At 54.8% G+C, this 13,101-nt stretch overlaps 6 protein-coding genes across 6 annotated transcripts; 2 read left to right on the top strand and 4 right to left on the bottom strand.

Moving 5' to 3' along the window:
• Positions 1-291: 291 nt before the first annotated feature.
• On the bottom strand, positions 292-1,956 carry N7474_007802 (putative PHD finger domain protein; the record flags this gene model as incomplete). Its single annotated transcript, XM_057199212.1, has 1 exon — positions 292-1,956. The coding sequence occupies one exon, from the start codon at positions 1,954-1,956 to the stop codon at positions 292-294; it is 1,665 nt and encodes a 554-aa protein (XP_057049913.1).
• Positions 1,957-2,169: 213 nt separating this feature from the next.
• N7474_007801 (uncharacterized protein) lies at positions 2,170-3,795 on the bottom strand (the record flags this gene model as incomplete). The annotated part of the gene is made up of 1 exon (XM_057199211.1): positions 2,170-3,795. The coding sequence occupies one exon, from the start codon at positions 3,793-3,795 to the stop codon at positions 2,170-2,172; it is 1,626 nt and encodes a 541-aa protein (XP_057049912.1).
• A 1,222-nt stretch (positions 3,796-5,017) lies between these two features.
• On the bottom strand, positions 5,018-6,514 carry N7474_007800 (curved DNA-binding protein (42 kDa protein); the record flags this gene model as incomplete). Its single annotated transcript, XM_057199210.1, has 5 exons — positions 5,018-5,196; positions 5,250-6,047; positions 6,103-6,219; positions 6,271-6,354; positions 6,478-6,514. 5 exons carry the CDS (start codon positions 6,512-6,514, stop codon positions 5,018-5,020), a joined length of 1,215 nt encoding a protein of 404 aa, XP_057049911.1.
• A 257-nt stretch (positions 6,515-6,771) lies between these two features.
• On the top strand, positions 6,772-7,647 carry N7474_007799 (endonuclease/exonuclease/phosphatase family protein; the record flags this gene model as incomplete). Its single annotated transcript, XM_057199209.1, has 1 exon — positions 6,772-7,647. One exon carries the CDS (start codon positions 6,772-6,774, stop codon positions 7,645-7,647), a length of 876 nt encoding a protein of 291 aa, XP_057049910.1.
• A 1,068-nt stretch (positions 7,648-8,715) lies between these two features.
• On the top strand, positions 8,716-11,223 carry N7474_007798 (SWI/SNF chromatin-remodeling complex subunit SNF5; the record flags this gene model as incomplete). The annotated part of the gene is made up of 2 exons (XM_057199208.1): positions 8,716-10,680; positions 10,750-11,223. 2 exons carry the CDS (start codon positions 8,716-8,718, stop codon positions 11,221-11,223), a joined length of 2,439 nt encoding a protein of 812 aa, XP_057049909.1.
• Positions 11,224-12,127: 904 nt separating this feature from the next.
• N7474_007797 (uncharacterized protein) lies at positions 12,128-12,656 on the bottom strand (the record flags this gene model as incomplete). Its single annotated transcript, XM_057199207.1, has 2 exons — positions 12,128-12,169; positions 12,234-12,656. 2 exons carry the CDS (start codon positions 12,654-12,656, stop codon positions 12,128-12,130), a joined length of 465 nt encoding a protein of 154 aa, XP_057049908.1.
• Between the last annotated feature and the right edge of the window lie 445 nt (positions 12,657-13,101).

The raw sequence follows: 13,101 nt of genomic DNA, 5'->3' as shown, positions 1-13,101 counted from the left end.
ATGGAGGAGAATATGGACTTCTGACAAAGAAGACAATAAACAAAATCGAAATCCTGTCCCGGCGCCTGTCTTCCAACGCCGGGCCTTGCGCAAATGTGTCTGGATGATCGAACGGTAGATATGACGGCCCTCGATAGGAGTGGGTGGCTGGTCGGGAGAGAGAAAATGTGAAAATGTGCTGCTGTCAAATGCCGGACTCCGAATGTGAGAAATCAAAAAGAAAAAGGACGATGCTTGGGTTTGCGCTCTCCCACCACTATGAATGCAAAGTATGTAACTTCGGAGCATCTCTCACAGCTCCTTCTCGCCGTCCGCCTGTTCCGCAGGCTGAGCGTGTTGGTTCGTCGCCTGCGATTGGCCGCCAATGCGCCCCCGCAGGGCCTTTGACAAGCCCTCGATCTCATCGAGCAGGCCAATCTGCGTCTCAGGGTCAGTCTGGCCCTCGCGCAGCATCGTATCAACACCCTTGAGACGGTCTTTCAAGTCTTTCACGATTTGCTCGTTCTCTAGCTGCTCCGCCGACTGGAGGCGCTCCTTGTCGTTGGAGCCCCAGGTAGGTGCGTCTTTGTCTTCGTCGTTGACAATGACTGCGTCGTTGGGGCGGGCGGCTTGAATGTCGCTATCGCCATCGGCGTCGACGCCGGCGTGGGTCCGTGAGCGCTGTTCTTTGGGCGCGGAGCCAACGTGCTGGCGTTTCTGCGCGGGCTCTTCCTCCGTGGCGAGGGTCTCGGTTTCTGTGAGATAACGCTTTCGGCCACGGGAAGCCTTCGAATTGAAGCCGGGGAGATTAGGGACCTTGGGGAGAGGATCTGGCCCCGAGGATTCAGAGGCCGAATCATCAAAAGTAAGAGGGGGCGCCGTGGTAGGCTCAGAGGCCTGAGGGGCTTCAGATGAAGTAGCGTTCTGAGATGAGCCGATGGTGATTCCTTCGTCGGACTTGGAGTTAGGCTCTTTGGCGTGAGAGGATACAGCGGCGTTGGATGAAGTCGGGGCATCTTGGTGAGAGTCCGTGGGCTGAGACGCTTCGGCATTGCCGTCTGCGCCGGTCGTGGTGGAAGAGGTAGGCCCCGTGTGAGCGAGGGCCAGGAGAACGGTGGCTGCCTCGTGATCGGGCGTCTTGCCATCCATCGACTGTTTCACAACAGTAGAAATGCCATCGGCAATCTCAGAGGACACTCCATGTTCTGAGACCACCTGTGCAGGGTCGTCGATGCCCAGGCGTCGGTAGTATTCCATGGTAATGATGCGCGCCATGCTCATGCACTGTCTCTCGACGTGCAACATGTGTTCCTTCTCGCGTCTGCTACGGTCAAGCTTGACCGTGTCGATGAACTGCAGAATCAGGTCACCAGCAGGTAGACGAGCACGTCGCTCGCGCCATTCATCGTCAAACAGGGTTTTCTCGGGATCGTCCGAGAAACTCACGTCGACATCGATCGACCGCATGTTCTTCGGGCGGCGTACGCGGCGCACATGCTCACCACCATCTTCCTGTTCTTTGATGGCAATCATGTCATCGGGAGTAACATGGTTGGGACACATCCATCCGACATAAGGGTTAGTGGGGATGGCGCGGGGCGGATCAAGGCAATCAAGATGGAAGCGGCAGGGGCAATAATCGCAGGAGATGATCGGTCGCTCGCCGCCCGTGCCGCGGCCACATTTCATACAGGAGATCAGCTTCCCTTGCGCGTCCATCTCCCGCAGGAGGTTAGGGTCGTTGTAGGCTGGCGTCGAATAATACTCGGCCGGCTTGGTCGGCGGTTTAGTCAGCCGTGGCAGGTGGGGGACACTCTTGTAGTAGCGAAGGTGCTTCGGGTCAGAGCCATAGCGTTCGTCGGTGACGACGCCCTCGCCGACACCGGCGAAGTACTCCTTGATGGGCGTAGCCAGTTGGAATTCGGTTTTGTTGAAATACTGGGAGTGGCAAATCGCCTCGGTGAAGTTGTTGCGCATCGTGCATTTGGGGCAGAACCAGTCTCCCGAGGGCGGATTCTTCGGGTCGATGGGGGGTTTCACGCATCGAAAATGCAGGGCGTTTTCACATCCTTCGCAGCAGAGCAGCGAGCCGCCCTTGCCACACTCGAGACAGTTGTCGCTGTTCTCGGGAGGTTCACTGAGGCCGGGGTCAGTTTCACATCAGGGGAATAGCCAAGGCCAAGCCAGCACTTACATTTGATTTGGCATGTAACGGGGGTCATGGGGCGCAACCCAGTCATTGATCCGCTCGGAGCAGTCCGAGTCGGACAAGATGGACATATCAGATAGGTGGGTGTCAATAGAGAGCGACCGGTAATGCTGGCGAGCACTCTCATCCTGATCGGTGCGATCGGCCCCCTTGTTCAGGGTCGAACGGCACAGGCTCACCTTGGCGTTCGGAAAAACTACATTTTGTTGATCTTGGGAGAGCTTCTGTCGTTTCTTGCGCAACTCATCTCCAAGCTCTTCATCGTTCTCCCATTCCTCGCGGCGCTTGTGGAATTTCTCCAGGAATGGGGCCCTATTCTTGGGCTTCTGGAGTGGAACAGTGTTCGACTTGCCCTTTTCAAAAGCAGTCGGCACGGGTTTGCGAGCAGCAGGCTTGGTCTGGTTGGGCTTGTTGGGGTCGATCGACTTGGCCTCGGAAAGATTCGAGTCGCTATCAGCCGCTGCAGCACGGGTCCGACGCGTGGTGCGTTCTTTGATAGACTTCTTCCTGATCCATTCAATGGCGTCAACTCTAGAATTGCGTAGGACCGTTTTGAGGGCAAGATCGAGTTGGTAGTTGGGCTCCTTGCGCCCGATATTGTCGATCAGGGACAGCAGGAAAGAGTCGTTGGACGATCGAGACCAGTAATAGACGAGACACAAGGCAATTTCGCCTTCTCCCTTTTCAAGTGCATGAGTGATGGCGGCCTCGATGACCCGCTTGAGTTGGGAAACATCGTATTCCGTCGAGGATGGGAGGGGAATAGAATTTAGGATAGCCACATAGTCGGGCGAACCAACGTCGATCTTCTTCCGGGGGCCCTTGAACAAGGCAGGAGCTGAGGTAGTCTGGGCATCAGGAAGGGGAGAGGTGGAGGTGATGACCGCCTCGAGTTGTGTCTCAGGCGCGGTCGAGATAGGTTGCGTGACAGGAGCAATAACAGCGTCAGTGGCAGGAGTGTCGGTGGCAGGAGAGATAGAAGTGCGCGCAGTCTGCTTTCCATCGACTGCTTCGGAGACAGGCGTAGCCAGGTTGGTCGCGATAGCATCATCCACTTCCGCAACACCATCTTCCATCGCATCCGCGCCAACACTGTCCTCGACAGAGTTCTTCCGAGTCGCGACCTCACTGATCGGCTCAATATTCTCCATCTCAACGTCCAGACGGGGCACATCGGCGACTGCCTCCTCCGCAAGAGGAGTCATGGGCGTGTCGGACTCGATGGCTTCACCGACGACATGCACGGCCTGCTGCTGCAGGGACTTGGCAGCGCGGTTCTTCTTCACGCTGGGCGGAATGAGGTTGACTGCGCGGTACTCCGCAGCCGAGGGGAACTCGCCGAGCGGCTTCATCGTGGCGAGGATAGGGTTGGTGGCAGGGCTGAGTTTGTACAGAGATTCCTTCCAGGTTCGGCGCGCAGGCGCGGGCGTAGGCTCTCTCCACGCGTCCGGATTCACGGGCCCATCGGGCGCGGAGGGTTCAGCGAACGAAGCGCGCGAGGAGCGCTTCTTGACGAGTTTGCGAGGCTTCGAGGCCGGTTGGGAATTATTATTCGCGTCCGCGGGCTGGAAAGAAGCTCGGGCGCGGAGCCGAGTCAGCAGCGCCATACCGCCCCCTGCTTACGGTTAGCCGTGCCCTAACTCAGTGACCACCACCACTTTCTCTTACTGACTTATTTTGAGCAAACAGTGAATGTCGGATCTCTCTGTCTTGAGATTAGCATTGTCTATTGTTCAAAAAGCCAGCGAGAGAGAATTTGGGGCAGTTAATGGACTTTTAGGGCTGCTGAGAGGAGAGGGGAGAGACGAGACGAGATACTGAGCTTTGAAGAGAAAGGATTAGGTAAATGATTGTCCAGAGAGAAGAGACAGTAAGAGAATAGACGTATAGTGCGTAGGGAAAGGATAGAAGGCAAGGGAAGAAGTAGGAGGAGGAGGAGGAGGAATAAGTAGACGGACGAGAGCAGTGAATGAGAGCGTTGCCTTATTGAGACATAGCAGCAGTGAATGTCGGCCAGTCAACATCTATTGAGCCAGATAGAGCTATTGAACCAGGTCCAGGGACAATACGGACAATGTCTAGGGCTCTGTCTACACGTAAAGGTAGGGTTTACCTGCTGCTGCCTGCGAAACATACTACAAAGTCTGCAAGAAGACGAGCTATAAGTTTTGCACTTGATGGCAGACGTGTATACTCGAAGTTTGTTCTACGAGCGCCTTTTAGAGCTATCCCGGCAAGCCCTGATGGCTTTGCCGTAGCGTGAGAGGCCACTATACTGTCAGATATTCCATCCCACGGGAATGAAAACCCCGCCGGTATATAGATTTTCAATATAGACTTGAGCAGGATCTTTAGGTCTGATACCTCCGAGGTGCAAGAACGGGGTGTCAACACAAAGAAGAAGCATACCGAAACAATAGACTCTGAGATGTTTTGTCCTGTCTCTTCTTTCTACACCTCTCCATCTTCCGTCATCTACAAAGAAAAAGTCCAAGCCAACGGCTCCTTTCGATTCCTGTCTGTCTGTTCATGCTACTACATATACAACATGTACTCGCACAGGAAGCCGAAGTGGATAACACACCGCCGGCCCTATTCGATTGACTATACACCAGAAAACGCAGGAGGGGCCTGCTGGGGCACGTAATGAATCATCAACTAGTTTACTGTTTTCATAGATTTCGTATGATCGGCTGAAAAAGCTCGTCTTTGGATATCTTTTTTTCGAATTCGAAAAGAGATCGACACTCCAACGCTACATGGTTGGGTATGGCGTGCAAGTGAGATCAACTCGTCCACTTCTCATCACGCGAGTGTTGGACCATCTGCTTAGTTGGCGGCAGCCTTCTTCTTCTTGTTCTTGTTCTTCTTGTTGCCAGTCGAGCGGGCCAGAGGCTGCTCCAGGATCTTGAGGATCTCCTCGTCCTCGATCTTCTTGTCCGTCTTGAACTGTGTCAGATCGAGAGGCTTGGGCGCGGCAAGCTTGGTGATGCCGTTCTTGGTGATCGCTAGAGGTCAAGTTAGTGGATGGAGAGCATGATAATCCGAAGAAAAGTCTTACCGATGGTCGTCAAAAGGCGGGAAACAGTGGCGTTGTCAGCATCACCAGCGGGCTCGTACTGGCGCAGGACACCGCCACGGACGCACTCAACCACACCGACCTTGGCAGCCTTCTCGTCGTCAAGCTGGCGCAAGCTGAAGGGGAAGGTACCGAACTTCTTGACAATCTCAGACAGAGTCTGTCGCGAGCTGGGCCGCTTGAGAATGTAGGTAGTGGTGGTACGGCGGTGCAGGGTTGCGCGGTGATCCAGGGTCTTGACCTTGCCAGATCCCAAGCTGAGACCGACCTCAACACCCCACACCTCACCAACCTCGGGGACACCCTCACCGCGCACGCCGCTACCGGGGGTCAGGATGATCTTCTTGGTGCCCTCAATCTCATTGCGGTCGAACAGCCAGCTGGTGGTGTTCTCGATGACATTGCATTCGTAGGCCTTGGCCACCTTCTCGATCAGCGCAGAGATATGTGCCTGGGTCGGGGCCTTCTGCGCAGCGGCCTTCTTCTTCTCCTCGTCGGTGCCCGAGGCCAGCAGGCCGGGAGGGACCATGAGCCGCAGCAGCAGCTCGTTGGCGTAGTGGGTTGCGACGATGAGGTCAGCCTCGCGGCCAGTGACCTCCTTCTTGCCCACGGTGACCATGTCACAAACGATGGTTCCGAAACCATCGATCTGAGCACCGAGCTGGATCTTAACGACCTCACCGGCCTTCAGAGTGGTCTCGGCCTCGGCGGCATCCGACAGCAGCGGAGTGTAGGGAGTCACATAGGAGCTCGGGGAGACGGTCGTCGGGTGAGAGATACCTGTTTGCAGGGGTTTAGTAGGGATCGGTGGGTCAAGTCGAGAGGGCAGGCTAACCCTTCGCGACCTTCTTGCCCTTGTGAGGCTTGCTGTAGACCTTGGCGATTTCCTCGTCAAGGAGCTTGTCGCCCTTCTGGCAGATCTCGACAATCTTCTCTCCCTCCAGACACAGAGCTATACACAAAGCGTTAGTCTAAGGGATTCGAAGACCCGAGTGCGACATACCGCTCACGGCCTCGAGAACCTTGTGAGAGATCTCGGCGGCGGTCTTGTACTTGGTCAAGGTGTCAGGGTTGTTGAGGGTGTAGTCTAGACGCAAGAATTAGTTGGCATGAACCTGTTCAACTTGGGGAAGCTCCATCGAGGCGATCTCCCGAAAGTGTTAACCATCGGGTGCCCACAAACGTCAGAGCTTTTCCACCAGGGCCTTACCGATCTCAACCTCCTGGGGGGTCTGGGTCTCGGCCATTGTGTAGTGGGATGGGCCTCGCAACGGTGCGAGGGGTTAAACAAAACAGGTGGGTTCAATAACGGAGGATTCGGCAGGCAAATCCGAGGAAGAGGTGGAAGCGAAACGAGTCGTGTGCAGCTGCTGTTTGGCGGGGTCTTTTGTGGTGCATCTAGCGGCCTGTCGTTTCAGGCTGCCACGGCTAGGGCTTCTCGGCAAAGACGTCATGGTTTCCTCCCCTCCCACCACCGGCTGGTTTGGGATGCATCAGTGGTGAAATGAGGTCCATCTCGAGGCTCCCAGTCCGGGTACTGACCCATAACATTCGATATGCCACGTCCTCTCCGTTCAAGGGAGAACGCCCGTGGCCGGAGCGCAAGCAACGGCTGCTGAACGAGCTCAACTACCACACTCGCCATTGTGGCGAGACCTTCATTTGCCTGCAAGAAGCTCTTCACAATCAACTCGTCGATGTCCTATCGGGCTTGAACCAAGACACTAATCCCGGCGCGCCGGAATGGGCCTATATCGGTGTGGGCAGAGACGACGGTCTCGAGGCCGGCGAATACTCTCCCATTTTCTACCGGCCGGATATCTGGAGCTTGCGGCACTGGGAGACTGTGTGGCTATCGGAGACACCCCAAACCCCTTCCAAGGGCTGGGATGCCGGGTCCATCCGCATCGTCACTATTGGGGTCTTTGTGCATCGGGCCAGCCACCGTGCCGTGCTCGCCATGAACACGCATCTCGATAACAGGGGATCTCGCGCACGGCTTGAGTCAGCGCGTCTCATCCGCACGAAGATTGGGGAGTATCGGCGAGGTGAGATGGGCCAGTTGATTCGTGGCACCTTTCTCGCTGGTGACTTGAACAGCGAAGAGACAGAGGAAGCCTATCTAGCACTAACTGAACCGGGAGGCTTGGTGGACACATTCAAGTCAGTAGACCCTACGCAGCGCTATGGCAACGAGAATACATTCACGGGGTTCGGGTACCAGGAAGAACCCCAGAACCGCATCGACTACATTCTTCTGGACTCGGGAGAGCCCACCTGGAGAGTGGATGGGTATGCGGTGTTGACGAACCGGTTTGATGATGATGTTTTTAACTCGGATCATCGCGCTGTTGTTGCAGATTTGATCTTGTTGGGTTGAGAATGGTGACTTCCGGTACTGCGAGTTGACATTGCCCATCAGAGATAGAGTGTAGACCCAGATATATATATCCCGACCGGAGTAGTGATCACCCAATGGACCAAAAGGGAACCCGAATATAAACCCAAAAATATCGCATTTCCAACCTGACCATTACTTGCCTCTCCTAAATAGTAGGATAAACGGTCTCTTCCGCTTGTGATTCTATACGTCCTTCGACCAGATATTGATACCCGATATATCAGGCAACATATCACGTGATACCACGAGTAAGAATCGGATTGGCCGTAGGGATAGTGGATGGCGCAGTGAGAGGCAGCTGGAATGGCTTCCGAAAAGCCTAAAATAGCCTACAAGCATCCTATAAGAACTAGTAATTATTCTTCACGTTCGTGGTTGTGTAGACCACGTCCTTCAGTACTCCATTACTGTCGGGAGCGGCCACTTGGACCGGGGGCTTGGGTCCTTTTCGCCCTCTCTCCTTGTCTTCTCTTCATCTCCAGCCACCCGGAGCCACCACCCCAAACCCACTCCCAGTCCATCGGGGGACAAGAAAAACACCTTCGTTCTTACGAGTCGCTCGGGCCAGCTGGTTTCTCTTGATTCAATCCAGCGCGAAACTCGTTCGTCTGATCCTGCACTGGACCCTTTCTCCCCCCGGCTCTGGCCGTAAAAAGCGGCCTGTGTCCCCATTTGCGTCTGGTATGTTATTGGTCTCTCTGTGACTTCAGTCGCCTCCTTTCATCCAATTATCTCCCCTTCTACCCCCGTCGCACATCCTCGGCCGATGCCTCTTTCTCTGGAGTGGTTGGGGCATGCGCCCGGCGCGACACCGCGACTTCATCCATCGGCAGCGCACCGGATGCCCCCCCGACGCGTGATCGCGCCGATACATGTGCTGCCTGCTCGAGAATCATTCGCTGACCATGATGGGATCATATCTTAGATTACTGTCCAATGATGCTGTCGTAACCACTCAAGAGCCTATCCTATCCCGATCGCGTCGATTGCCATTGCCTCCGATTATTGTGCAAGTGATATCAGACGTTTTCTACCCTTTTCACCATCATGGCATCTCCTGAAGTTGCGGACGGCTCGTTGCCGCCAGAGCAGTCCCCTCACGACCCGCAGCCTGGCAGCGCCCAGAACGGCTCTGGCGCCTCGGAGTCTGCCGGCGACTCTGGAACGGACCAGGCGGCCAACGGGCCAACTTCGGATAATATCACAGAGGGAAAGCAGAATGCAAAAGCTGTCTTGGCGGCGTCCGGAGTATCTGCGGAATCTAGCAACGATGCTGCCAACGGGTCGCAGTCGAATGGCACGAACGGTCCCGCTTCCAGGAAACGCTCGCGCGACGGATCAGTGATTCAGACCACTGGAGTTACGGAAAACATGCCGGTTCGCGTTCGCGATTCGTCACTAGACCAGATCCTGCTGGAGCAGTATGTCAATCGCGAGTTTGAACATTCTGCCGTCACGGCCTGGCAGAACCCCAGCCAGGCACTGCAACAGCAGAAGCGGGCAGAGCGAGATTTCTATTTGACATTGCGGCGGGAAAACCAGATGAATCCAGCTGCATTCTACGGAGTCGGATACGAAGGCTTTGGAAACCCACGCACCGATCTGCGGAATCAACACCCACAGCTGCTGTATCCAGCGAATAGACGTCGCCCAGGAAATCGAAAGACACGCGAATTGCGAATCTCGCGCCGGGACATGAAGCTGCAAAGCGAACAGCTTGAGGACCTCGTGCCCATTCGACTTGACATCGACTGGGAGAAGGTCAAGATTCGCGACACCTTGACATGGAATCTTCACGATCGCGTCGTTTCACCGGATCTGTTCGCCGAGAAGTTAGTGGAGGATCTGGGACTCGCAATGGAAACAGCCGGTCCGCTCATGCGAATGATCTCGCAGAGCATTCAGGAGCAGCTGATGGACTACTATCCCCAAATCTTCATGGAGGAAGAGCCTCTCGACTCCAGCTTGCCATACTCTGCCTACAAAAACGACGAAATGCGTATTGCAGTCAAGCTGAACATCACCATTGGACAGCACACTCTCGTTGACCAATTTGAGTGGGACATCAACAATCCGACCAATTCCCCCGAGGAGTTCGCCCAGCGCATGACGGACGACCTATCCCTTTCTGGCGAGTTCACCACCGCAATTGCCCATTCGATCCGTGAACAATCTCAACTCTTTACCAAATCCCTCTACATCACCTCCCACCCATTCGATGGCCGTCCCATTGAAGACCCCGATTTGAACAGCTCCTTCCTTCCCACTCCTGTATCATCCGCATTCCGACCATACCAATCCGCCAAGGAACACACCCCTTACCTCTATGAATTGAACGAGACCGATCTCGAGCGCACTGAAATCTCAATATCCCGTGAACAACGTCGGCAAAAGCGAAGCACCAACCGCCGCGGTGGACCTGCTCTGCCAGATTTCAAGGATCGCCAGCGCACCATCCGCACGCTCATTGTATCATCGGTCATCCCCAACTCCGCGTCTACTATCGAGGAGAGCAACGTGATCAAACGGTCCGGCTCTCGTCGTCGCGGCATCGGCGGCCAGCGGGATGGTCTCGACGATTCTGAGGAGGAAGAAAGCGATGACTCCTCCGTTGGGTCCCCGGCTATCGGGCCCTACCTTGCTCAGGGTACTGCGCGCACGCGAGGCATGAGAGGTGCCGCATCGGCCGCCCACGCGGCCCTTCGCGCCACACTGGGTCAATCCGCGACGCCCGAGCCCGTCGTGCATGAACCTCGAGTCTCATCTCGCAGACAAACCTATCGAGAAGAAAGTACCGCCGAAGAGGCCGACAAGCTCGTCGTGAAGCTCAGGATTTCGCGCGGCCGATTCGCACAGTTCTTGTCTGACCTCCGGGCCGGAAAGCGGCTCTCAACCCCCGCGTCGCACGCCATGGCACCGCCATCGGATAAGGCTCGCGGCCACCCGCCGGCCCGCCCACAACAGACTGGAGCTGTTGACGCGCCGAATCCCCCCGGGCCTGGCGTATCTGGGGTGAGTATCATGTGGAAATGATTGGACACACACCTTGGGCCAAGTGGGCTGACGCAAGACCTCCTCTAGCCTCCACCACCCAGCTGGCTTGTGGCTGGCCTCAACAAACTGAAGCGAAACCACCCAAATGACTCCTTCGAGGGCGTCATGCGCTACTCCGCCGTGGACACCGACACCCTGGCTCCAGTCCCCAACCCCAACCACCTCCAGTCCGGCCAGAACATCAAATACCAGTACCTCCCGCGCATCCGCTGCCACGACTGCCCTGGCAAACTCTACACCCCCGGTCCGGGCATGACCGTCGACAACTTTGAAGTCCACCTCCGCAACCGTCAACACAAGGAACGCGTCGATGAGCGCATCGCCAAAACAGGCGGCACGCCCGTCCCCCGCCCTGACGTGAGCAGTGCCAGTGCCAGTCCCGCACCCGGTGCGATTGGTACTCCTGTTGCGGGTGCGAGCCCTGCTCTCGGGGCCGGTCTGCTCCCCAGCGCGTCTGCCAGTGGCAATGCCTCGCCCTCCCCGGCCCCTCCCCAGCCATAGATACAGGAGTTTGTCTTCCTGATGAAGTGATGACGACAAAGGCGTCTTGCGGGTGCATGTGTTGCTCCTCTCCTTCTTTGTTTTCTTCTCTTTTCTTTCGAACTGACTTGTACTTTTGTTTCATCTGATTGATTGTTTTTTCTTTTCTCATCCATCCATCGAGTTCCATCTCTCCGAGGAACCAATCTGCTTTTTGGTATTTGTATAGGGTATTTCTTTGGACGTTAGGCCGAGAGCAAAATAACTACTAGTGTTTACTACTGCAGTCCTTCCTCGTAGTTCATCGCCTGAATGCTCGATATGGAACCTTTTCATCTTTTTTACACACAACATACCGGAGTAGATACAGATGTGGACTATAAATGACGAGTGACTAGAATTCAATAGAAGTCTCATCTAAACGCTCTTTGTGAGAGATATGTAAGACCTATTCGGACTCGTCATGCTCTCGATGAAAGGATCTAAGCCGAAATCAATATATACAGCAGAAATGCATATTATGCTTGTTAGCCATGCGTTAATGTACAAGAAACCCTAACGTTCCCGTCCCGTCTTCGACGCTTTTTTTTTGCACGGCAGATCATTGTTCTTTTGTTCAGCCACCCGGTCACAACAAGAGACAAGCGGGCCTTGGAACCAGTCATCAGGATGAATTCTGCCGTGCACGAAATACAATACTCCAAAAACACAGGCCGTGGGAGGCGGTATAAAAGCGAGGAAAAGAAAACAGGAACCTCTATGCTAAGTCGTTTGAAAATGATAACCCAAGCCAAACCGAACGCCGCCTGAGAAGAGAGATTCAACGTGGGGATGTTGTGATGGAAAGAAGACAGAGATGGAAGGGAGGATGACAGCGATCGAAGAAGGATAGATCGAGCGCGTTGGTGAATAGAGGAGAGAGAATTCAAGCGAGAGCCTTCTGCTCGGATGGAGGAAGGGGAGGAAGCTATGATGGCAATCGTGGTTAGCTCACACGCTCTTATTTCCAACACGCAATGAATTCATCGTACCTCGAGCTTTGTGTTATCAGCCATCATGCGCTGGAAACCGATACCAACACCCTCAATGACTGCTAGGAAGACACCGCACATGATAGCGGAGTTGCGTGCGGCCTTGACACCACCACGGACCGCGAGGGCACCGCCGGTGAAGAAACCCGCGATGATAGCATTGTAAGGGTCTTCCTTCTTCCGGATGCCCTTGACGGCGCAGTCAAATGTCGAGAATAAGCCGCCCCAAACTCCAAAGTTTCCACCGAGGACGGGTGCGCGCGCCTTGATGGCTGTGAGTGCACCTATCCGGCGCTCACCATAGGGGCTGTTCCGGAATCCCTTGACACCGTGCCAGACGGCACCACCGATGGCGCCCATGCAGAAGGCACCACCGAAGTCGCTCAGGGCAACCCAGGGGCAAGGATCGCGCGAGTGATCCATGATGTGCGAATAAGGAGATGAACTGGTAGAGAGACGCGGCTACACAAGATAAGAGTTGGACCTGCCGATCGATGACATTTTCTGTTCCAGTTGGAGTGCACGTGACCATTCGATCTAGAACTATGTGTACAGTGGGAGTTGTAGTTTGAAGAACACGATTCATCGGTCCCCAGTATCCATTCATAGTAGACCAGTACTACATTCAAGGACAGCGCACAGTATAACAAGCAGAACATATTTCAGATTGCGAATTCGACATCAGACGCAGAGTGGCAGAGTGGGTATACATCTCGAAATGGAACAGCATACTTCTGGGAAAGATTAAAGAAAAAAAAAAAGGTAAAAAAAACAGGAAAAGATTGCCATCCCATGGGAACAATATGAATGGAGGATAAATGTAATAACACAAATGAGGAAACAAGGGGACGTTGGGAGTTGATGCTCA

The sequence above is a fragment of the Penicillium riverlandense genome (assembly GCF_028828495.1).
Source record: "Penicillium riverlandense strain IBT 135883 chromosome Unknown utg000007l_segment0_segment0, whole genome shotgun sequence".
NCBI classification, from domain to species: Eukaryota; Fungi; Ascomycota; class Eurotiomycetes; order Eurotiales; family Aspergillaceae; genus Penicillium; species Penicillium riverlandense.
The sequence above is the reverse complement of the archived record's forward strand: the minus strand, read 5'-3'. Positions and strand labels throughout refer to the sequence as shown.